Genomic DNA, 26,732 nt, shown 5'->3' with positions numbered 1-26,732 from the left:
TTTTGAGCCTATTCATTACAAACATACAAACATACAAAAATAGGTACAAATCTTTCCTCTTTATAATATTAGTATAGATATAGATAAAATCAAGTTTTTAAGATAGATATGTCTTTAAAGCCCATCGTAGTCTGTAATAGGTACTTACCTATGAAATGACCATAGCACTCGGGCAATGCAGATCTGCCGTAACTGCGCATGTCACTGAATATTCGTTGCACATGCGCGTTGCAGTTATAGAAGCCATGATGGACTGGCACATCGCAAGTTGTTCGCGTGTGCATTATTATTCATTTGCATTTTAATTTAGATTAAAACTTTTGCAGATATAAATTCGAAAGCTTCTATGAAAATCCGTAACACGTGTATAGGAGACCAATCTTTGCGCTCCTCTGTTTACCTAATAAATTGATAAAAGATATATAAATACAGTACCTACGTGGAATTTCGTGGATTAAAGGTAATGCTCTACTTACGTGTTATTGATGTTAGTATAGAATCAGATGTTCTATGTTATTCCGTGCTATGATTTGCTTCAACTTGGATATATTTATGTTTGCATCGTACCAATGTTCTATGTTAGTTTTTAAGGTTTGTTCACAATCAAATGCTATTTTGATAGGCATTTATCAAATCTCTTTTGTTTTCCAAAAGAGTGCAGTAGGTACCTACATTATGTTTGCATTCTCTTCATTATCTTTTTTTATGAAATATTATCCAAGTAGGTACTTAAAACAAAAACAATGGCTTGTGGCTCATAAATCGATAAATTCGTGACTCACTTGAAGTTTTTGCATCAGCATGATGCGCATGCGCGATGCACTTATTAATTTTACCCCACCTCCTTGTTTCCCGTCTAACGTGTGCAAAATCTGGACGTGGAAATTGTTACTCACTTCAAATTTTACTTTGTTCGGGATTAGATTTTCATAGTAAGAAATGGTTACAAAATATGATCATTCTCGTAGTTGGTGAATATTTAGTGATAGAAAATGTGTCATAGTAACCCATGTATGGCCTTAAAAGCCAAGTATATTTTGCTAAATTTATTTATGACATGACATACTATTATATTATCATAATTTATTCATATTCAATATGTCTGACAAATGGGTTCTTTGGGCGATGCATCGCTACGATTGCACATGCGCCCTTTACTTACCTTTACTTACCGATCAATTGACCCCTTCCTCCTGCTTTTCTGTCCAGTCTGCGATTACCGCAATACGTGCAACATCCAGACTGGCATATTTTTAAATTTTACTGAGTTTTTACATTTGACCGTGAATTTCTATTGTCCATTAAATATTTTAAAACAAGGAATAGATTTCGTTAAGAACGATAGTAAAAAAATAACATATTAGTTGTTACTAATTACATAGTGATCAGTGATAGTGATGAACATTTTAAGAACCAGGTATGTTTTGCTATCAATCGGTAATAATTAGTATTGCCATCATAAATAGAGTTTCCAAATCAATAACTGTAACCAACCAGTGGGCAGTCTTGGTGACGCGTCGCCTGCATTGTTGCACATGCGCGCTGCACTTATTCGTTTCCGATCACACCTTTCTCTTTCTTTCCTGTCCCAGCTGCCGGCAATACATGCATCATCGGAGTTCGGGACTCTGAAATTATTAAGATTCTACTCAGTTTTTGAATTCGAAGTGTTTGTTCTTTAATTGGCAATATATTTTTATGATTTATAAATAATAATAAGCAATTCATACACCTACTCTTAATCGGATTTTAAGTGATTTGTGATTGTGGTGAACGTTGCCTTAAGAACCAGGTATGTTTTGCTCATTTTCGATCCGTAAAGTTTGATTGATGCTTTATTAATATCCGTCTAATTTAATATTCTAGACTTATAAATCAATATGTCAGACTATTGGCCAGTTTGGGTGAGGCATCGCCATGTTGCACATGCGCGCTGCACTTGTTTCCGCTCACCCCTTCCTCTTTCTTTCCTGTCCGGTCTGCCGGTAGGTAGTTACACTTACAATACATACTACACCGGGACTCGGATATTGTTAATATTTTACTCAGTTTTTGAATTCGAAGTGTTTGTTTTTAAATTGGCAATAGATTTTATGATTAAGAATAATAAACAATTGATATACTCTTCATTGAAGATTATTAAGTAATTTGTGTTGTGGTAGTGGTGAACATTGTCTTAAAAACCAGGTATGTTTTGCTAATTTTCGATCCATAAAAAGTTTGAAAACCTTAATTATTCATATCCATATTCTTCACTTATAAATCAATATGTCTGACTAATGGTCAGTTTGGAGACGCATCGCCATTGTTGCACATGCGCGGTGCAGTCATTAATTGCCAATCGATGGACCCCTTCCTTTCCTCTCCAGACTGTTGGTAACGTGACGCGTGCCACATCTAGTCTCAGATATTGTGAAATTGTACTCAGTTTAAAATTTATCCGTGAATTTTTAATTATAAAAATCGGGAATCGATTTCATAAAGAATAGTTGTAAAAAATTGACAAATTCGTAGTTTGTGATTATGTAGTGATCAGCGACAGTGATGTGCACTGTCATCTGAATCAGCCCCCCTAGACAAAACGCACTTTTTGATCGAATCGAAAATCGAATCCGTCAAAACTCCATACAAAAAAGGGGCTTTTCGACCACTTTTCGACTGGTTTGCGATTATAATTTGCACTTTGTCTAGACCCACTAGTATGTTATTTTGTGATTGCAAATCTTTTTATTTTAAAAATGGCCATAATGGCCGAGGCGGCGCATTGCCATTGTTGCACATGCGTGATGCAGTTATTAAATTACCGATCGATTGAGCCCTTCGTTTTCTGTCCAGTCTGCCCGGTGCATCACCGGACTCGGACATTGTTAAATTTTGCTCAGTTTTTACCGTGATTTTTTGATGTTGTCTTTTATATTTTAAAATTGATAATCGGTTTCACCAAGTATGGTTGTAAAATTGAACTTTTACGCAGTTGGTAATTATGCAGTGATCAGTGATAGTGATTTACATTGCCTTAAAAGCCAGGTATGTTTTGAAACTATCATTCGGTAATAAGTTTGTCTGTATCTTTATTACAGTCATCATTGAATATTCTAGACTTACTTATCAATAGCTCTAACCAATGGGCAGTCTTGGCGACGCGCCGCCATCGTTGCACATGCGCGTTGCACTTTATTCATTTCCGATCGCTTGAGCCCTTCCTTTCCTGTCTAGTCTGTTTGAAGCGCTACGCGTGCACCACCGGAACTCAGATATTGTTAAATTTTACTCGGTTTTTACATTAGACCGTGGAGTTTTAATATCGTCTAATAAGTATATGAATTTTGAAATCGGGAATCGGTTACATGAAAAAAATTGAAAAAAAAATAACTTATACGTAGTTGAAGATTATGTAGTGATCAGTGATAGTGACGTATACATTGCCTTACAAGCCAGGTATTTTTTGCTAACTAACTATCCATCGGTAATAAATGGACCGATTTTTTATTAGTACCTAGTCATCATTAAATATTCTAGACGTACTACCATAGCTAAAACCAAGGGCATTATTTGCGACGCACCGCCATTGTTGCACATGCGCGATGCACTTATTAATCGCCCATCGATTGAGCCCTTCCTTTCCTGTCCAGTATGTCGGGAATCGCTTTCATGAAGAAGTATTGTAAGAAAATTACTTATACGTAGTTGAAGATTATGTAGTGATCACTGATTTATTGCTTAAAAAGCCGGTTATGTATTGCAGACTAAGATTTGGTAATAAGTTTGGCCGATTCTTTTTATAGTCATCATTAAATATTCTAAACTTACTAAGCAAAAGGTCTAACCAATGGGCAGTTTTGGCGTCGCATCGCCAATGTTGCACATGCGCGCTGCACTTATTAAAATAACTAATCGATTCTCCACTTCCTCTTTGTCTCCTGTCTTACCTGTGCAACGCGTGCAATATCCGGACATGGAAATTTATAATATTTCGCTCAGTTATTAAAATTGACAGTGTTTTTGTTAATCAAGACTAGATTTCATGAGAAATAATGGTTGTTAAAAATGCATTCGTAGTGGGTGATTATTTAGTGATATACATTGTCTTAAAATCAGGTAATGTGTTTTGCTAACTTTCGATCGGTAATAGTTGGGCTTATTCTTAAGTATATCCCTTATTAAATATTTTCCTAAAAATAAATAGTTTTAACAAATGGGCAGTTTGGGCGACGCATCGCCATTGTTGCACATGCGCGCTGCACTTACTAATTACCAATCGATTGACCCCTTGCTTTCCTGACCAGTCCGCCACCGGTAACGCAACGCGTGCATAACATGTCTCAGATATTAAGATTATATTAAGTTTTTACATTTGAGCATTATAAATCGGGGTTTGATTTAATGAAAAATGGTGATTGGTTTAGAGATTTGTGATAGTGATGAACATTGTTTTGAGAATCAGGTATGTTTAGTAGTTTGGATCATTAAAAAGTTTCACTGATTATGATTATTACTGTCTTAATAATTTACGCGTTTAATGTAGACTTCTAAATCAATATTTCTGATGACTGGGCAGTTTGGGTGACACATCGCCATTATTGCACATGCGCGCTGCACTCGTTAATTGCCGATCGATTGCCCCTTTACCCTCCTACCCCGTTCAGTCTGGCGAAATCGTAAGGTGTGCAACATCTTGACTCAGATATTAAAATTTTATGCAGTTTTTGCATTTGACTGTGAATTTATAATATCATTTATAAAAGATATTTTAAATAAGGATTTGATTTAATGAAAGATAGTGATTGGTTTAGTGATTTGTGATAGTGATAAACATTGTTCTAAGAATCAGGTATGTTTAGTTGTTTCGATCATTAAAAAGTTTCACTGATTTTTTATTACTGTCGTAATAATTTATATTGTGTACTTATAAATCAATATGTTTGATGATTGGGCAGTTTTTAGCGACGCATCGTCATTGTTGCACATGCGCGCTGCACCCGCTAATTACCAATCGATTGCTCCGTTACCTTTCCTACCCCGTTCAGTCTGCTGAAATTAACATGTGGAACACCCAAACTTGGGTATTTGATAGATTATTTTAATCATTACATTTGACCGTGAATTAAATAAACGATTACGACACGTTCGTCTACACATATAAAGAATGCTTGTGAAAATACTCGGAGTTAGTGACTTGTGATTTGTGATAATGATATTATACATTGCCTCAAGAATCGGGTACTTACGTTTTGCAAATTTTCGATAGTTTGGCTGAGTCATCATTAAAATATTCTAGAATTCAATCATTTTTGGGCTACGCAGTCCCAATGTTGCCTGGACTTATTAACTACCGATTGATTAACCCCTACCCTACCGCGTCTGTACAATTTCAACGTCAATTGCGTCTTTCCGTGTAAGTAGTTACAAAATTCACTACATTTTATAAAGAAATCATTTTTTTACAAAATGATTGTTAGTCGTTATACTTACCTAGTGATAGTGATTACATTTTTCTTAAAGTTCCTCTAAGTTCAACTGTCAATGATTTAATTTCCCTTTTGGAAAGAAATGCGCAGCTAGAGACGTCTTTAACATATGCAAATTACTATAGCTCTATTGTTATTACGCACATGAAAGTTGGTGAAGGGCAAGGGTACGTCCTTGCAAACAGCACCGGCAAGGGTACGCCCTTGCAAGCAGCCCCAAGGTTGCACATGCGCCCTGCAGCAATTAACTATCGATCAACTCACCCCTTCCCCTCTTTGCATTTTGCGCGTCTGCCGGTGACGCTGCGTTGACGGCCATTTTGATTGGGGTGTTCTAGTGTTTTCCACTATCTGAACATTTGAAAAAAGTAAATTAGTTCAATCAATAGCAATGACATTCATTTATCGTTTACCGTACCTACCTGGTTCTGGATATGTTTTCAGACAGTTTTTAATAGATGTTGGATATTTAACGAAAACATTTTTTTTATGGTGAAAAGCAGGAAATATTCCGTATCAGGTAAACTCCATGCGGTTTTGCAATAGGCATGTGTACGCTGATATACATAACTTATTTTTTAAATTTAACAATACTACTGACTAATCCCTTTACTAGATGTATAGATTTTCCTTTACAAAGGTACAGTACTGTCCGACTGATATCCATTCAAACTCTAGCAACTGTATCTTATTATTTTCCTAATCTAATATTAAATACGAATGATTGTTCTCCGTCTCAATGTTACTTCTATTATGTGTACACCTGTTAAAAAATACTTATCATTGCAATGTTATGTAAGTGTTATCGTCTTGTTTCAGCCCCGAGCCCAGATTGGGGTGAGCGAGGAAGGAGACTCCGACTCGGACTCTGCAGCCGGCTTCCATGCCGCGTGGAGGCAGCAGCGGGCATCCAACTACACATAACCAGGATTCAAGATCGTTCAGATCACCAATCTTGACTAAAAACAACTGACACCCGCGCAGGAATGGCCCTACAACTGAGAAATGGAGTTCCAGATATTTTCCTCCCCATATTGATGACCCAGATTTGACTACACATTTTTTCGACATCTAAAACGCCGTGAGAGGAGGTACCTGAGAGTTTCTACCCGCTGTCCAACAACTTCGCTCGTCAATCGAGAGTTCTACTCAACATTGAAAAGTGCAGCGTCATACTTCAAGAATCTCATTTTACCGACTTTCGCTGATTTAGATTCAAAATTCTGAAGACGACACCGGCATCGTTTTGACAACATTCCGATCAAACTCATATTTAAGTCTCGTATTATTTTATTCGTAGATATAAGTTTATCAATGTGTAGTCGTATCGCGTATTTAAGATATACTATTGGAAGTATTCATCTTTTTCAATGAATTCAATTTATGAATTGATTTGTTGTTAAAATTGTTTATTCATACATGTAGCCATAGAATAGAAACCCGCAAGAATACTTGTAAGTTTTATGTATATTATTCAATTCACAGAATGGCATCAAGAGTGCCTTATGCTGCTTACTTTATAAATAAACTGGTTGAATTCATGTTTGTGTAGGCCGAGTATGTTTTAGCAGTTAAAACATCGTACTAATTGATTTGGCAAAGAACAAAAATGTCGCTACACAACATAATAACGATCAACATGGAATACATGTCGGGCGCATTCGCCCAGGAGCTAACTCTCGTATTTGATTACACTTGACATGAGGCTTTCTTGACTCAGATCAAAGGACCTTCATTCGATTTACTTAAAATGTAATTGTAAAACGTTCAGTTCAATCCACTTTGCTTTGTTTTTTTCGTCTTCATTAACTATTATCTTATAATTCCCACGTATGGATTGTACGTAGCGGGATTAGGCACACCAATATATTGTCAAAATTAATATAGGTACTAATGAAGTACACGTCTCGTAGGGCGTTGATAAATTGATGTTATATGATGCGTATGCATTAGATGCTTACTCGTAAAAATTTGATGTGATGTATTTGTAATTTTAAGATACTAGCTCTGAAAGGTATATCTTCTATAATCTTATAAGTATTTAATGTTTATTAACTAAACACTAAAATTTTTGAGATACTTAGTAATTCATATTATTATGGCTATTTTTAGCATGAAGTCTGCGACTTAAAATATCTTCTTTTTCGTCTTTTCTAATAACAACTTGTTATATTACTCTTACGGCTCGTATATTCTCATTTTTCTTTGTAATTGACTGTAATTCAATAACATTTAGTATTTTCTAAAGGGGACATCGGTCTCGTAAATATTTACTGAATATTTCCTGTGTAACCCATTTTAATCTATTACATCAAAAATATTATCTTACCTAACTACATCATGATGCATTAACGAAGTCTTCATGAAATTTAAATTTTTCTATATTTTTTAAAGTACCTACTAAAATTATTTAATCAAATCTAATAAAAAAATATTATACTCAAAAGTTTTATTTTATAAGAAAAAATATGCAGTATGTTTTGAGCTGAAACCCAGAGATGTGCATTTAAATGAAAATGGCATATTATAGCTAGTGCCAATTAATTCAAAGGGCACACACAAATTAAATGACGGGCACTGATAAATTATTACATTGGTACAAAATTTGATATAATAAATATTAATATTTATGAAATTTAATCGTTTAAAAAACGTTGATTAGCCACTTAGTCATCGGGGCTAGCATTAGTTACAAACATGGCACGATTATCACCTTTCATGATGGACAAGTAGTGCAAAATTAACTCGTAACAGCCCCAGATTTATTCCGCGCTTATTATTGTGGCAAGCTAATAAATTTAGACTGACGAATCTAAAACAAACTATGAAGTAAAAAAATCAAGTACAGCGCCTAGTTATATAATTGCCACAATTCCAGCACATTTAAAAATTTTGCTCATAAAATTTCAATAAATAAATTTTGTATCTTACCAAAACTAGATCAAGTCTAATGATTATATTTCTCCCATTAGCTAAGCTTCTTCGGTCAGAGTCATACCTTATACATATATAAATACGAATGATATTCCATTCGTCGTGTATTTATCTATAAAACATTACAGTGTGCCTTTTACAATTTTGTATTTAATCCAAACCTATATCTATTTCATATATTTTTAATACGAGTTATGAACTTCAAAAGTGTAACCTTTTAGACATTCGGACATAAATTATATATCACTTTATGTTCTTTTTTGAAGGAACAAAAAATATGTTATTTCTCTAAGTAAGGTAGATTTTCTTATATTATTATTTAGATTAAGAAACCTATTAAAGGGATAGAAGATACGTGTGGCCTGAAACTGTAATGTGTAGAATTCATAGATGTTATTTGCTAAGCGTGTAGGATTAATACGGTATTTTATATGCCTGTAGAATATACAAAATAATGTGTAACAAAGCGATAACTGTAATTAATTAGGAAGGGATAGTAAGAGTAATATTTAGTTGGGTGCATCATGTATATTTCACACCCAACTTATAGCATATTTGCGTGACTGTATTTCTATGCTTTATGAAATCTGTCGTAATATTCTACGACGCGGCGTTGACTAGCGACGCCAGCCCCCCTAGACAAAACGCACTTTTTGAACGAATCGAAAATCGAATCCGTCAAATTCCATACAAAAAAGGGGCTTTTCGACCACTTTTCGACTGGTTTGCGATTATAATGGCACTTTGTCTAGACCCACTGATAGGATCTCGCTTACATTGACATCGAATTGCTTAACAATTCTAGTAAGGATATTTATGTAGCTTATAAGTCGACTCTTTAGCAGTCTATAGTTATAGTGCGTCTCTCAGCTTTTTTAAAATAATAATATTTAACCAATATTTATAATAATCTGTATAGTATTAAGAATCAGTAGCGTGTAAAATTCATGTGTTGTCGAAATAACAAACTTATTAGGTAAGAGAACATTCCCCTCAAATATACATAACACATCTTGTGGGTGATAAATTTAATAGTATAGTATAGTGTTTCTAACGATATGGTAGTTTCTAATCATAAATATCTATTTGCCTAAGTCTTTAGCTGATTACTACTTTATTTACTATCTCAACGTCTTCTTTTAACAAATTAACGGCATCAATATTGTGTTATTGTGATCTAAGGCTGCATAATGTGGCATACAATAACATATTAACTAGTAATTTATATTTAAACAATTCAATCCCCTTCTCTTCTCATAGATATACACTCAACATCAAATAAACCGCACCTTCCGCGACGCGAACTTTAAAGATTTTCTTCTGACACAATCATGGTACCCCAACAATATTGGTGTTGGTGTGAAAAATACATTTTATTTCTAAATAGATTAACACATACCATAAATGTGATTTGAAAATAGACCTCACTTTGGGCTCACCTCTGGGATTAATTAGATCAATTTTTATGGTTATAAAACCAAATAAAGATCTCACGTATCCTCATTAACAGATGGATAGCGATTAATCCCAACTTAACAGTTTTATAGTCATAAAAAATGGCTATAGCGTAACTACCTATTTTTTGAAGAAGTGACTCTGGATCCTTGTAAAGACACATTTTTGGGGTAAAAACCTTTCCTTTAATGAAATGAAGTTTAGAACTAGGCTTTCAAATGGTACCAACGTTGGTGGGAAGTGGGGATGCAGACGTTTGAAAAGTGCTTGTCGCGGGAGGTGCAATTTATTTGATGTAGTAAAGGTTACATTTTATAATATTTATCTGACTTCATATCTACATTTCGATTGTACTTATTACCTTTTTAACTCTCTTCATTATACTCATAACATATCCCATAAGAACTAATACAAAAACACATAATATGAGCAATGCTATATGTCCCAAAACCATGTAACTATCTAAATATGTCGTGATAATAATATCACCAAGGTCTCTCCAATCTTTACCTTTGTAAAAACATCAGTTTTCAGAATTTGTCACTCTTTGATGTCACGAATTTAAATTATAATTAATGCTACTTATCAATTTCTATTTTTATCTTAACTTCATTGCATTTAAAAATCTTTAATAATAATTGTAAGTGGTACCTAATCCTTTTCGTTTCTTGTATCACTCAACAATGTAGATTTGTAGTAAATTCAGTCAATGTCTACATAATTTGAAACTATAAACTCATGAATTTGAAATTACGAGTACATATAACTGTCAATAGCAGACGAGTAAATATAATTTGTAACTGCACTATTAGACAAAAATTAATCGTTGGATCATTAAAAGTTAACTTCAAAGATATCCAACCAATGTTTTTTTTAAAATAGACATTCAATTGCACCAACATCAAGTAATAATGGCACTTACAAAATCTAATTCTGGGAAGGTTATTTTGTTTCTTCGAATCAAAACTCACTCTGATTTCATTGTCAACGCCTATTTTATGTAACCTTTACTTTACTTATTATTTATTAATTTCATGTATTCGGTATCTTGTAACGGCATAATTTCCGTAAAAATCTTTTTAAAATAGCTATCTGTATTTCTAGGTAAAACTTGCAAAATATTTCAGCTGTCAAGATAGTAAATAATTCATGTTAATCTCAATAATAATTGTCACAGAAAAATAATAATAATAAACAGTTCCGTATTTTTAGGGAATCGCGATAATGGTACAAGTACAAAAACAATTAGAAATAATTCCTTTGTATATTGAATGAAATTTGAGAAAAGTGGGTATTAATAATAAGCTTTCATAAAATACGATTTAGATTATTGTGTTTCAACTCTCATTCGGATATCAATTGAAAGTTATCAAACAATAAAAAAAAATCTTGCAATTCTTTTAGGATCGATGACGTTGAGTTCCAATATTTTACATCTGCGTTTTGTTATTTAGATTTTTGGGTACATACCTACTTATAATGATTTACTGTTGAGACAATTATACATGCGTAGCCACTGTGTGGCTCTCGGTGGTAAAGAATAAGGCCAACCCTTTCTTCTCGTGGGTGTCGTACGAGGCGACTAAGAGTACGTCCTACACCCAGGGGGTGGGTTGCAGCATCCCTTGGGCACCACCTGTACGTGGAAGAGGTGTTTGATTACTTATAGCATTGAAATTTATTAATACAAAGCCTTGTTTTGTATATTTTAAATCAAAAGGTTTTTTTCTTCGAAAATTTCGACAAATTATTCGCTCTACAATCCAGCTCAATCAGGAATAATTTTTGGTCAGTTTCAATTTTTAAAACAATTGTTAGGTTTTTCATTTTAAATGCTTACCCATTATTATATATTTTCGAATTAATAAAATATACACATGAAAACCATCGATGTGTTCGAAGAAATGAGGGAACAGTAGGTGCATAGCTCGTAGAGCTGTTGGCTTTGGGGCAGTAAAGTTCTTGGCGACTACGGACCGGAAGGAAGACGAGTGTGGGCAGGTTTCCCTGTAGGTGGACCAACGATCCGGTGAAACGAACACATGAAAACAAGCTTCTGTAGTAATTAATTTCAATGCTATAATAATAAAACATCAAATTCACGTCCAATCTGCAACACCACTCAAACTTATTGAGTGGTGTTTTTATTTTCCTTAACTTTTTTTATTAGCTTTTGTTGTTTTTATACACGCATTTATAATTGCCTCAACTAATGTTCATTTAAAATTATTTGAGAGTTGAAACCTATTTTATCGATATTTCATTCCGTATCAAGTAGTAATTGGTATATTTTATTGCTTTTTAGTAACTAACTTAATTATATAAGTCAACATATTTATTAGAAGTAATATTTAAGAACTAGAATTAAGGATATTCCTCAGAATGATGTACAATAGGTTAAGAAAAAAATTGCAGATACTTGTACATTGAACAATCTGCATAGTTTTAAGTTAGCTCGTAATGTATGATGCTGCACCATTGCCAAGCTACAAATTAAGAAAACTAAATTTATGGCCTAGATTACTTTCTTACTACAATAATAGACATTTAAAACAAATCAATAATTTAGGTCGAATGTAATAACTAATTTAAGATGAGAGGGTTGATGAAACAAATTAATCGTATTGACAATATTTTATTTTTTTTGTAAACTAGGTAATGATTTTGTTTGGATCAAAATATCTTGCAATTATATTCGGGCTAATTTTAATAGGTGTAACTAGTTTTTCATCGATTTCACAAAGAATGTCTGGCACGTCATGCGAACAAAAACACAGACATAAATCTATACCATTCTAAGACATTCTTTACCAAAGCATTTATATAAATTTTCTTAATCCAATAATTAGCCCTACCTTTCCTATATGTCATCCTTCCAGTTTTTGTAAGCAAATTTTGTTAGATATCTGTACCAAATTCATCAACATTACTTTTATGTTTATTATAATACAATTGATTACAGATTTCGATGAAAAACGCAATTTCTTGCTACTTCTTGTCTTGACGTTACAAAATTTTTACGTACTTACAGATATTTAATTTTTACACAAGATGCTTTTTGTTGTCTCTACTTGAATAGGCTAGTTGCCTAAAAAAATTTTTTTAGTCCGTAATGTTTAATATCAAAAAATATTGGACACATATATTTTTATTTGTCAATCTAACAAATAATTACATAGTTATGGTGCGTTGAAGTTGCGCATTTCATTATTTTGAAAAAGTGAAAAATACGTGTAGAGTATTTTTTGATAAGTTAACTGACGGACTAATTAAAACTCTTGTTTTTTGACCCAGGCAACATCCCCATTGTTGTCAATACGCATTCGTTTGCAGTAACGCCCTTTCTTTCATTTATCCATATTTGAAAAACATAATGTTATCGCACTTTAGGTAGAACAAGGGCACAATTTTAAAAAATAATACTCTAATAATTTATTTTTAAAAATCTAACCGTTTCTTGTGAACAACTTGGCTAAAATAGTGATCATCTATACATATTTTATTTCATGCATCTGAAAACAAAATAAAAGTAATATTAGCAGAGTGAAAGAGAAAAAAATACTTTTCTGACAATTATAGAAACCTCAGTTACGCTCGTGTTCTACCGAAGTTACGATAAACGTCACTTTTATTTAAGGTTATTTTTCGGAATTTGAGACCCATTCATCAATATTGCCGTCTTTGTATCCGTAGGCCTCACAGCACATGTTAACATCTGTGTGTTCAGATCATCAAAGGTCTCAACATCTCAACGTAGATACATATAATTACTAAGGAGGTGCCACTTTTTGATTGAAAAAACTCATTAACTTTCAAAAATTTAAGCAAGTACGTTGAATTCTAATAATTATGTAACTTTGTGAAAATTATTTTTATGAAAAAATTACATATTATCAAGTAGATTTGTTTTACCCGACTGCTCCAGGAGGGTCATAACTACAGTTTACTATGTTGTTCACGTTACATGGTGTTCTATTTATTTTCTTTAAGTAATTAATTATTCTCATGTTACCTACTTAGTTTATTTCGAAAATTGTTTCAGAATAAGGGAGTTATATTAATTTACAATTTTTTGGCAAACAAAAAGTGGAACTTCAATGGCTAGGTCGTAAGATTTTTTGTTGTTTAACATTTTATGTTGTGACCAACAGTCACGTCGTAGATTTCATAGGTTTTTTGAGAGAATATAAAATATAATTCTCCACAGTCTTGCGCTTCGACTAAATCAGAATAAAACAGTAGCATGTACAGTATTCGTACTTAGTTTTAATATAATAGAGGGAAAACACCGATAACATATTGTAGCCAATACAATACAGTCAACACTAAATAGTACTAGACCTTCAATTGTGGAGTTTAGATTATCTAAGGTATATTTACTCAATTATATTTAATCAATTAGGTAAGTTAAGACCGTCTTATAATGACGATGTGGGCAAAAAACCTACTTAATTAGAATAAGTGACTGGTGAGACAGACTCCCAGCAATACGCGTACACAGCATTATGTAGCATTTAAGAATATTAATTAATATTAAAAATTATTACTATTTAATCACATTAGATTTTAGGATTATCGAGGATCGGGCCGAAGTCCACTCGTATAGATTTAATGAAATAATCAACATTACTTATAATATTTACTCTTCTTAGCATAACAGTAAAATTCTTATAGCCCGTACGATTTAGCTAGCACATTCGACATCAAATAAAAAATATCGTTATAAAACGAATCTAAATTAAAACAAGAGCCATTGTCAAAATTAAATTCCAATTCCAATAAAAAGGTGTACCAATTTCAAAAATAAATTTTATAATTAATTCTCAGTCTGAAATCATATTCGAACCACACACACCGAAATCAAATAAAAAATAACCCCATGTCTTTCTGACGCACGCATTAACAATTTGCATTCAATTTTAACTTCACACTCTATTTATCAGCCTTTGGGGTTAGAGTTGCCAGGTTCAGAAACACAAAAGCCGGACTTCTCGCGTAGTTTGGCCGGACATTCATGGATGGTGTACATGAGGCGGTACAATTCATGGATGGTGTCCATCTTTTAAGCGGTCTTCCTCTGCCGCACATGTTATTGCGGGGTCCCCACTCCAAGTCTTCTTGGCCCAGCGATGTGTGGTACAATGGGTCCTGCCCATCACCATTTACGGCTCGCAATCTCTTCCACCACGTCGCTGACCCCCGTCTCTTCTCTGATCCACTTGTTTCTCTTCTCTATCTAACTAGGCCATAAAACCACTCGATTCCAAAAATCAGGTTTCTGAAGTAGGCAAACAGCCATGTTCTGCGCTCCAAGAAAATTGCTCAACACCTAAAAGGTGTTCAATCAGCGCGTTCTACCGGTCTTCGTGTACGGGATGGAGAGGACGGAAACCACGTCGCTGGCAGAAAAGTCTGCTGTCTGTCTGCTTGAAGTCTTCGTGTAACGAGCAATGGAGATGTCTGTCTGCTAGAAGTCTTCGTGTAGCCAGCAATGGAGATGTCTGCTGAAGACTCCACGTTGCACAACGAGCAAAGGAAAAGTCTGCTTGGTAACACCGCCTTACACAACGAGCAATGGAAAGACAGATACTTGGCGTTTGTCTCTAAGGCCACAAGAGAAACGAGTGGATCAGAACTTACACTCTATGTCACATAATTTTGATATTTGTTCGTGGCATGTGGTGTGCCCTAGATAGCACCACCTCATCTCCCCCCGCGGGTTTCATAAGAAGTGACTAATGCTTTAACCACACCAACGCGTGCAGAACGCCATCGCCGGCGCGATCACGGCGCGGTCATACACTGCCAACCCTGCCAAACATGACGATTATGTCAAATACTACTTTTTAACTATTCGATCCGACGACAACAAACAACATAAAAAATAAATAAATAGCTGTTTCTCTCGAAAATCGTACTTAACAAATTTCTGATAACACATCCGCTCGTTTTTTGGAATGTCTCTTAAAAACAACTCTTTAGTTAATATTCCCTTCTATTAAAATACAATCACCAATCATCGTCAAAACTATTCTGATTCTTTCAGATTTCTAACATACAAAATTTAGACATTTACATACCCTTAATTGAGAAATGTCTGGTTCCCAATTATGCCCCAATTTGTACCCCCTCTGAGTCTATTTACAAGATTATTTGTATCTTTTCAACTTTATTGCAATTTTCATCAAAATTTGTTCAGCGATAACATCGACAGACTGACTGAAAGACATTTTCAAAATCATTTCCTAAACTAAAAAGTAATTCAGGTGTTTCGTTTTATATTTTTGACTACTTTACCTACTTCATTACTGTTCTTCAAATTGATCTAGTCATTCTCAAGGACAGGGTGTAACAATAAAATCGTTTGGTATATATTTTTTATCTTTACCTATTGCTGTCATGTTTAGTTCGATTGTACGGGCTATAAGTTAATTTTTACTTTAGATAATAAGGGTTTTTGTTAGTTATGTTTTCTTTGTGGATACACTATCCACGTATTTTTGACCGAGGAGTCCTCGAGACACCCGGTTCGACGCCATGCCGGTCACGAACGTTTAGATGCACTACAGCAGCACTATATAGCCGCTTAGTATTAGATAAGGTAGTTAAGGAAATATTATTTATTACTGCAATTTGCAGTCCTATCAATCTGGGGCTTCGCCGGGGTATGATAATATAACTAGATAATAGTAAAGTAGTAAAGTAAGCAGTGTTTCTTTTGCCGGATGAAATCTCAAAAAGTAATCAAAGAAATTATCTAAAACAACATCAGAGTAATCACATTTTTTTTTTCGGGTTAATTCTTAAATTTATAACACTTTGTAACTCCAAAATTACCATCAGTGATAAATTACTTCAAAATTTCAAAATTACTTATCTTAAAATCAGGAGGGCTACGAACGTTTTTGACCATTATCTCGGGTATAAGAAACACTGTGAAAAACATATTATTAGATCCATATATTTTAGTATAATTAAGTCGCAGCAATTTCAAAATTCAAATCCTGTATCAAAATTCAAAACCAAAAAAACAACATAAAATGTTCAGAATATACATGGTTCAATTAAATTTATATTTACAAACAGCTTGCAAGACGTTCTTGATCATTTAATAAATTGAAAGGATTGTGTTTTACACTTTTATACTTTTTTAAAGTACATTGCATACATTTTACACATTACATTTTACAGGCTGTAACTTCGGTTACGAACATCATATTGGCTGGGTTTATAACATCTTACCCATTTCACTATTGCCATTGCAGACTTTCGAATTACTTACTAAGTTTTTCTAAACAAAAAATATTACATAAAAGCAAGCCACTATATTTTTTACATCTGCAAATATTTAACTATGTGAATCTCATTTTGAATACAGTTACAATTTTCCAAACTTGATAATTTTTATCAAAACTCATTCTAATTAGCAATCAGCAATCCTTGAACTAAGTTAAACATAACGGTCTCATCCTGAATCTTATGTATTCTGAACATTTTAAAAGTAACTATATTAAGGACTGCGCACATTATATTTACCGTTTAAGACATTTATTTCTCAAAACAGAAAATACATACATTCACTTAAATTGAGAAACACTGGTCGGTAAATTATTATATTATACACAGAGCGGATTAAGTCGCAGCTTTTAACATAACAATTTGAAGCGTAGCGTTAAAACCTATGGTACTTTATTATTCGTCACCTAAAATCCCCATGGCCGTGCCATCCCGATAATTTGCGCAGTCTCTTAAAACAGTATGTCAAAAAGTCAATATCAATGTCATAATAATGCACCTAATATTTCGAATCAAATTCATAAGTTTAAATTATTTAGATACATAAGTGTAGGTTATAATGAAAGGAAATCTTGTCATCACACTTGAGAAAACTGTAGAGTAGACTTAAATATAGAATTACTCATTTTGTATTGGTATTTAAATAGGCATAGTCAAGTAATTAAATAAGCAGTGTTTCTTCTGCCGGATGAAATCTGAGAAAGCGTATGAAATTTTTTTAAATAACATAAGCTCCGTACCATCATCAGAGCAATACCTACCTACATGGATTTTAGTGTTCATTAATTCGTTTTTGGATTCATAATACATTGTAACTCAAAATTGTCTCACTCTGTAATAATTTACGTCCTAGTATCAAAGTTATTTATCTAAACTCTTTCAAGTATATTTTCTTACAGTAGGTATATCTCGGGTAAAAGAAACACTGTTAAATATTATTATCTTATTAGTATAAGTAGGTATGTCTCAGCAATTTAAAATTGAAACTGTTCAGGATCAAAATTCAAACCAGAAAAAACAACGCAAAATGTTCAGAATATACACAATAAAAAGTTTAAAACTGTCGCTCTGTCTCTACGCTTAGGGTTTTTTAAACTACGCAACAAATTTTACTGCGGTAAAATTAACTAATTAATAGAAAGAAAGATTTCAATTATTTCTTGGTAACAATACAAACCAAATTAAAGTAAAAAGTGTTGCACCAAATTGGTATCTGCTCAATTTAAGGCCATAGAGTGATTGATGAAAACGGTTTAGGGACTGCGTGAGAAGCCGGAACGGGTCTTTGATAATAATGTAATAAGGGACAACCAGTGGCGAGCGAACTGCAGGGGCAGCTAGTGGCGAGCTGTAGGTGCGTGGCGACACCTCGGACCCCGATCTCCAGAGGGCCCGGATTGATTTGGCCCTCGCCTTCTGGCTTGCCTTAACTGGCCGGTCAGGAGTGGAGTTGCAAGAGCGGAACCTATGCTCCAGGTTGGAAATGTAAAATGTAACAACACCGGGGGCATGCTGGCCGATAACGCGATCTTTCGCCCCGCAGTGTCACCTCTCGACAACCTTAGCTGTTCACTAAAATGAAGCAGCCCTCGCTGCCATCCGGTAGCTTATATTAGGGCGGCCTATTTAGTGAACGGCGAGTCTCCGTCTGCCGTTATTATCAAGATGAGACATTGATATGGCAGGCGTCCCGTTGTCTCATCAATATCCCGGCAACCAGTCCAGCAATTTCCTGCCCATAGACCAGGTTTACTTCCCATCTCTTTGCAATAGTCCTTGCACCTAGCGGATGCTGTCTTTGGCTGTATCTTTTCAATATTGCAGGTAGAGATATCCGCTAGGTGTACACATCTCAACACATCATCGTATCTCGAAGGTGCTTCTTCGTGTTGGATCTGTATCCACACAAAAGCCTTACAAAGAACCCGGCATTATTTTCCATATGAGAGATACAAATAAGTATAATAATATTATAAAGTTCGAAGGCCTTTTCCCGTCAGTGTCCGTCATTTCGCTGAAACCAATGTGTCTATTTACCGAGGAAGGGTACATAGCCTATTATAACTTCACACTACGACCAGTAGCAGCGGAGTATCAATGAACAGTGTTGCAAAAACGGGAAAAATATTTAAACAATTTACACGCGCACAAATTCGTGGGCACAGCTTTACCCAATTTCTATAAAGAAAGCATAACCTTATTGTGTTTTTTTAATTTACAATATACACAAAATGGTGGGTGGTACTGGGTGGCTAGGGCAAAATGCCTAGCGTGCCCAAGAAAATATCTATGCCGTAATTGTGTCCATAAGGAACTCTACAACCGGGTATATGTATGTAGATATGTAATTACTTAAAGCAAAGCTTTTTCTTGCATAGCTCCTTTATTATAAGTAACTATGTACAAAGTGGTGGGCAGTATTGGGTGGCTAGGTTATATTGGCTGTACATACAGGGTGGAAACGTTAAGTGATCTCACTCGATTATTTCTAAACTATACAAGATATTGAAAAACTGGTTACTGATCCTGAATGTGCTTCATGAGCTCTTTCAAACGGTACCAATAATAGGTTACAGAATAAACTGGATCTATCTGAAAATTCAATGTTTCCAGCTTCCATACTAAATGTATGCCAGACACACAATATTAGAAGTGTATTTTTGTTTATTGAATAATAAACTCTTAAAATAAACTCGTAAATTGTATTCGTCTTTAAAAATATTCATAAAAAACATTAGTTTTAGGCTTTACTTGTTATAATATTGTCAAGAGATGAGTATCATGACTGTGGTAGTACTAAATGTATGGAAGAAGGAAACATTGAATTTTTGGATAGATCCCGTTTATTTTGTAACCTAATATTGATACCATTGGATAGAGCTTATGAAGCACTTTTAGAATCAGTAATCAGTTTTACGATATCATGTGTAGTTTTTAAAATAATGTGACTTTACCAAATGTATGGAAGCTGGAAACATTGAATTTTCGGATAGATCCAGTTTATTCTGTAACCTATTATTAATACCATTTGATAGAGCTCATGAAGCACTTTCAGGATCAGTCACTAGTTTTTTGATATCATGTATAGTTTAGAAATAATCGAGTGAGATCACTTATCGTTTCCACCCTGTATAGTCTGGCGTGAAAAGAAATTGGCTAGCGCGCCTACGGAAAGGTGTTGTATTGTGTCCTTAAGGAATTATCTGGCTCTCTTGCCCTTCATGCCGTGATATATTATGTGAATTACGGCAGGAACAGGCAAGTGGGTAGTAAACAGTTCATTCAATAGTTATAAAGCTTTTGTGAGCCTGCGGCGTTTTCTGTATGCTGAATCTCTATTTAAGGAATGGTTTTAAGGGATTCACCATTAGATCACTTCAGGTATTATGTGGGATTACACATAAAAAATGTCACATACTTTTATCACTTTGAATAGCTTTAGGAATGGTATCCTTGTAAATAATATAGATTATAAAGTAAAGTGGTAATAGTATGCCATACATTTTACCTACATAACATCACAAAATGCTTAATAATTTAACCTAAAATTATCTATCCCACAATAGCCGGTAATATGTTCAACGTTATTATCCTTTATTTATTATTTCATGGTATTTCACTATACCAGTTGTACCCGCGACTTCGTACGCGTGAAAATCGTTTTAATATTTTTTCGTGTTTTTACATCATTTTTTATTGATGTTCCGCTCTGTTGGTCGTAACGTGATGACATAAAGTCTATAAGTCTTTCTCGATAAATAGAATAACCATCACGAAATAAATTAAATCTTACCGGTAGTTCCTGAGATTTGTGCATTCAACCAAACAAACCCACAAAGTCTTAAACTTTATAATATTAGTACGAGTATAAACAGTTTAGGTATACAGTATATTGTATGAATAGAATTGGTTACCGAAAACAAGTAAGCAAAGCCATTTTTGTGATTTTTTTATATTTTTCCTGCGTAATTTCATATACTTATACAGTACCTATATGCAAAATGGTAAGCAGTAGAGGTTTTTATCCGCTATCCAGTAATTTCCTGGTATCGACTTTCCAGAATCTTCCAAATGCTAAAACTCTATGTGTCGCGGTTTATAATACGACTAGGTATTACCTACCACAGATTACTAATAAGTTACTATGTAACAGATACATCACTTCCTAACAAAACGGCGAATACTACGATTTACTAACAAGCTGTCAAGCCACGCGAGGAAAAATTAACTTAACGTACTTATTAAATGAAAGATTTTAAAGTGCACAATGTGCGATAACGTGCGGCCGTGTGAAAATACTTTATTGTTGGTTCAATTAAATAAAATACAAAAATTGAGCGAGTAACGGGGCCTGTAGGTCTAGTCAAAATGCCATCGCAAACCAATAGGAAGTTTTCACTAATGTCAGTCGCCGCGTCACCAGTAATTCGATTCGATCGGAAAATGGCAGCCAAAATGCACATTGAACCACCAACGACGCGGCGATATAAAAGTTCATTCAAAATCGAATAAAAGTTAAAAAATGTCTATGACTTTGCGATTGTTTTTACTTTTTTTAGCTTTTTTTTTTAAATTAGTTTCTTCCTTCTTTCTGCTCTCTGTTTACGTCTATGCTTCGCTGTCAAACTAACTGTCAAAACGACATCGCGATACGGATTTGTCAAAACAGCCTTAGGGTGGGTTGCACCATCTTAGTTTAACTTTGACAAACGTCTAAAATCTGTCAAACTCCATACAAAAAACTCCGGTTAACGTCATAGTTACGGTCAAAGTTAGGTGGTGCAATTCACCCTATTGGTTTTCGATCGAATCGAAGCTTATCACCGGGGTTTTAGTAATCGCAATGAAAATGGCGGGTGTTGCGATTCGATTCTTAAATACATGTTGGCTAAGCCTTTGTATGGGAAATTTCAATCCAGTCTTTCGATTATTGATAGGTAGGGCTTTGCGATTCGATTTTTTGCCGTTTGGCTAAGCCTTTTTTGTTATCGACCTCTTTTGCGATTTGTTTATTTGTTTGCGACTGGTTTGCGATGGGTTTGCGATTTTAAAGTGCGTTTTGACTAGACCCACTGATATTACAGTATTTCGTCGTCGTCGTCGAACAACGACGTCAAAGTCTGCAAAATGTTATCTTGCATAAACACGTCTCTGTACTGCGTTATAATCACATCCATCGGTGTTTGATTCTGTAGTTTAATACCCAAAAACAGATCGGATATAGACATGCGACGTTGTTCGACGACGCCGACGAAGAAGTACAAGTCGATCGCTTCTGCAAAATTAAACAGTAAATACCAGAATTCTTGAATATGTATTTCGCATTAGAATTTGGATTGATGTCGATCAGCTCAATCGCAGATTCAACCAGACATCTATTGTTTCAATAATAGGTATATTTCAACAGTTCTTATGGACTAAATAACTTCTATTTATAACAAACTAGCTGACCCGGCGAACTTTGTTCCGCCTTAATGGCAATAAATAAGCAGACTTTTTTTTAATTTCGAACGGGATAAAAAGTATCCTATGTCCTTCTCCTGGCTCTAAATTACCTCCCGGACAATTTTCAGCTAAATCGGTTCAGCCGTTCTTGAGTTATAAGCGAAGTAACTAACACGACTTTCTTTTATATATATAGATTATGTGCTCGTATGAAGAGTTTTTGGGAATCTTATGTATTTACGAATATTAAATGGTTTAAACTTGTAGGCTAATTTCTCCACAGCCTACGACTACGAACCGTTTAAGACCAAAACCACTTCTGGCATTTTATCATTTATAATGCCAGAAGTGGTTAATATAGATTTAAGTAAAGTGGTGAAAGTATGTCATATTTACTATAAATAAATAAAAATCTTTGGTCGATTTAACATATAAACAAAATTACTGCTAAGCTCCTAGGCTCAACTTTAATAGGCGCAAAAGACTTGTTTAAGAGAAAGATTCTAATTGCCCTTCAGGCCGTATGTACATTGGTGGTTGACAGCAGAAACAGAAAAGAAGAATCTTGCAGAATTATTCGTTTTAATTGTAACGTTTTTCATAACTGCATTAATAAATTCCCAAACGAAGAACTTAGTCTCTACCACTTTTTAAGAATTGCATCCTTTGTAATACATAATTATGTATACCTAAACATTTATTCACAACTACTTCCGTTCGTAATATTCTAATGACTATGCTACAAAGAAATATGGTCCTAGTTTTGGCACATACTACATATAAGTACAAGCCATGTAAAAACAACGGGTAGACCCTACAACTAATCGATAGGTTTCATTATGTCCCTGTTTGAAAAAAATATCTTTAAAAAAATCAAGTTTCATCAATCACTCTTCGTTTTTTTCTCGGTAATTGGCCTTTTGCGAATCTGCTTCTCAATCAATTTAACAATTCTAAATCAATTTCAACGTCCACTGCTGAACATAGGCCTCCGCCAATGCTTTCCATGTTGCCCGGTAGGTACTGGCCTGCGTCCAGCACCTTCCTGCGAAACTTGATAACTTTCAGCAAATATCTTTCTGATTATGCGGCTATCCTTGAACTAAGTCAAATAACGGTCTCATCCTGAATATTCTGAACATTTTCATTCATCAGTCAGCGCTAGAGTGTATATTCTTTCTGAGAATTGATTTAACCGTTTATTTGAAACATTTACAATTAATTTACATTGATAAAAAAAACTGTTATCTTTCGGTTAAAATCGAATCAAATTCAAACATTTTAACTAATTAGATAAGCGTAGTTTAGGTATAATGTAAATTGAATAATGTCATCGCAAAAGAGAAAAGGATAGAGTAGCCTGAAACGAAAAATAGTCACTCGTACATGTAAATAAGGTCTTGTGTATTGTACGAGTATAGGATAAGACCTATTTAATCTATGTAATTTTAATTGTGTACTGAGTAACCCATGGTCCGATGTAGTTATATCTTGTAAGACATTGTGCGAACAATACGTACGTTAATCTGCATTATTTTAACAGGCCTTAGTGTCGTCCTATTTTTATTAATCTAGATAAATAGAATTTAAGCAGTCACCTAACTAAAATTAGTGGTTCAAGGTGGCCGACAAATATAATATCTCTAATACACTAACCTCTAAAGTTAAAATAATTAGGTACTTTGATTTCTGACATTTATCACCTTATAAGTAATAACTTCTGTAAGGGAACTAAACTACGAATATTCACATTTCTGTAACGTTTTCTACATACTGTAACCTATATGAGACGTTTCCACCTTTCACCACGCCGATTTGATAGAATAAGTGCTACTACTACCTTCATAAGAAATTTAAAAAAATTAACGTAAAGTATTAATAACAAAATTGAAAAAAAAAATGGTTTGATACTCTATCGATATTGTTAATAATCATTAATAATTAAAGTCATAAAAACATTTCTTTTCTCGAAATGGGCTATAAAAATTATTACTATTATCTTACAACACTGTCATTAAAAAATTAAATCTTACATTTTGGCTCCTAACATTCATGTCTATTAAGTTTTAAATTCGCATAACGTCTCATATGGTTTGATTTCAATTCCACCTCCCTGAGATTGGTATTCATACTTCACTACTACGTTACCAATGTTTTGACATAAAAAGGGAAGATGATCGGTCGTATTAAAATCGATTCCCATTTTACATTGAGCTACTAAGAATTAGATCTGGAATTCAATCAACACAATCAAGTTTACAGACTTTTTCATAAATAATTGCCCAGGTATTCTAAAATTTTGACTTGAACTTCATAAAAGAACTAAACTCTTTGATATTATAACAACAGCTATAAATCATTGTCTTCTCACACAAATAAAAATCACTCGTAGGTAAGTTAGTTTAAGTTTTTAATTATTTTATTCGGACTTTAAGTTCACACTGTTTACGTGCCAGCCAATTGGGTCAAATGATGTAGTAATTAGGTATATAAGATTTAAGTATGTAGGTTCGTAATGCAAGTAATTTTATAATCCTTTTTAATATAAGGTCTAGAATTAAGTGTACATTGGCGCAAGGGCCCGAAAATTTATATTAATAATCATTATTTAAGGAGAGTAGGTATATCCTACGTATTTCTAATATTACTCATATTATTATAGTATAATCTAACGTAATGTAATTGTATCTTACCGTGTTAGAATTATGTCAATTCGTTTGTTTATCTTTGAAACTCAAATATATTTTATTGCACTGGGTTGATATTGTAATTTATGTTTAGTTTTGGAACACAAAAGTATTAGTAGGTACTGTGTTGATATTATTATAAATTCAAACGTGAAATGTATGTGATTTTGGTTGACGAGTTGGAGTCAGTCAGAGTATGTACGTCTGGGTATTAATTTTAATGTTATTAATGGTAATAATTAACAACATTTATAAAAGGCACAAAATCGATATATCGTTTGTTTTGTTGTTTTAATTAATTTAAACTCAAAATTACTTTTTATGTGTTCATATTAATGACCAGTTTTGATTACAATACCTACTTGTGATTATTGATATTTCATTAAGGTAATTTTATACGCATTTGAAAGTTTATGAAAAAAGTACTCAGAGACTTTATTTGTTGAATCTTTGTGATCACTAGTGTTGTTAAATACTTATACTTTTGTTTGAGTTAACTGGCACGGTATACTCGTATTTAATATTTTAAAATTAAGTGGATATTAGATAGTTTCGCTGGCAACTTTAAAAAGTTCCAGCATTAGTTACAGGAAAGGTTACAGTTTATAATCCGCCACATAGTTAAGGGATTCCATTAACTGTTCGCTACGTCGAACAGTAATGATGCGTAGGTTATAAGATAACCATAAAATATTCGTACAGGTTAATCTAGTAACTTTTATAATACATTGATGTAATAAGTGTCTATTTTGCCGGCGCTGACCGGATGTAATTTCTTCTTTTTCAAAAACTACAATTAAATTGTGAACTGGTTTTTCCTAAATTATCAACTTTCTTAGGCTAAAATTGACATATTTTTCTATGTAAACATACCTACTAATTAGTTTTGAAATTGGATCAATTAGTTAAGTCTTACTATTCATTTTAGTAACCTTTTTCGATTCAATTTTATCTTTACGATGCTCTATTTTTATGTGAATTCTGTACTTTTACATTGGTGGCGGTGGCAAATTAAAGGGTAGTTTTGAGAATTTTGTGTTTTATTACCATGTTAACTGATTTCCTTAGGCAGAGTAGGTTTGGCTGTCTGTAATTGTCATTGATAGACAAAATACGGTGTGTGTTAGATACTCTATGGATTGTTGTGCAAAACACGATTTCTATTAGATCCCTGCTTTAAAAACCTCAAAATAGCTCCTTCCTAGTTTGTGGGACGTCTGCGCATCGCATGCGCCATGGCAATACACCGCATAGTACCGCTGGGACAATGGCGGTATTACGATTAGAGATTATAAGACGAACCCGTGGATGTGAAAAGAGGCGATTAGGGAGAAATATGATATCCTCATCGCCAACCAGTCAAGCAAAGTTCTGGTATGGAGGCCGCAGAAAACGCAGCGTGGGACGTCCACCCACAAGGTGGACCGATGACATCATAAAGGTAGCA

The 26,732-nt window shown here is 33.9% G+C and overlaps 2 protein-coding genes across 3 annotated transcripts in view; one reads left to right on the top strand and one right to left on the bottom strand.

Annotated features, from left to right (window-relative positions):
• The window catches only part of LOC114354926 (ankyrin repeat domain family member sosondowah), a 67,625-nt gene extending 58,740 nt beyond the window's left edge, over positions 1-8,885 (top strand). For both annotated transcript variants that reach the window (XM_028307527.1, XM_028307526.1), the window contains exon 13: positions 6,288-8,885. In XM_028307527.1, coding sequence (XP_028163328.1) covers positions 6,288-6,392 — 105 coding nt within the window. In that variant the 3' untranslated portion in view covers positions 6,393-8,885. The remainder of the gene's footprint in view (positions 1-6,287) is intronic.
• The window catches only part of LOC114354919 (disintegrin and metalloproteinase domain-containing protein mind-meld), a 445,529-nt gene that overhangs the window by 275,608 nt on the left and 143,189 nt on the right, over positions 1-26,732 (bottom strand). The gene's annotated exons all lie outside the window — the stretch shown is intronic.

This window comes from Ostrinia furnacalis, unplaced genomic scaffold (genome assembly GCF_004193835.3).
Source record: "Ostrinia furnacalis isolate ACB-3 unplaced genomic scaffold, ASM419383v2 OfSCF2274, whole genome shotgun sequence".
Classification (NCBI taxonomy): domain Eukaryota; kingdom Metazoa; phylum Arthropoda; class Insecta; order Lepidoptera; family Crambidae; genus Ostrinia; species Ostrinia furnacalis.
Note: the sequence above shows the minus strand (reverse complement) of the source record. Positions and strands in the feature narration are given on the sequence as shown.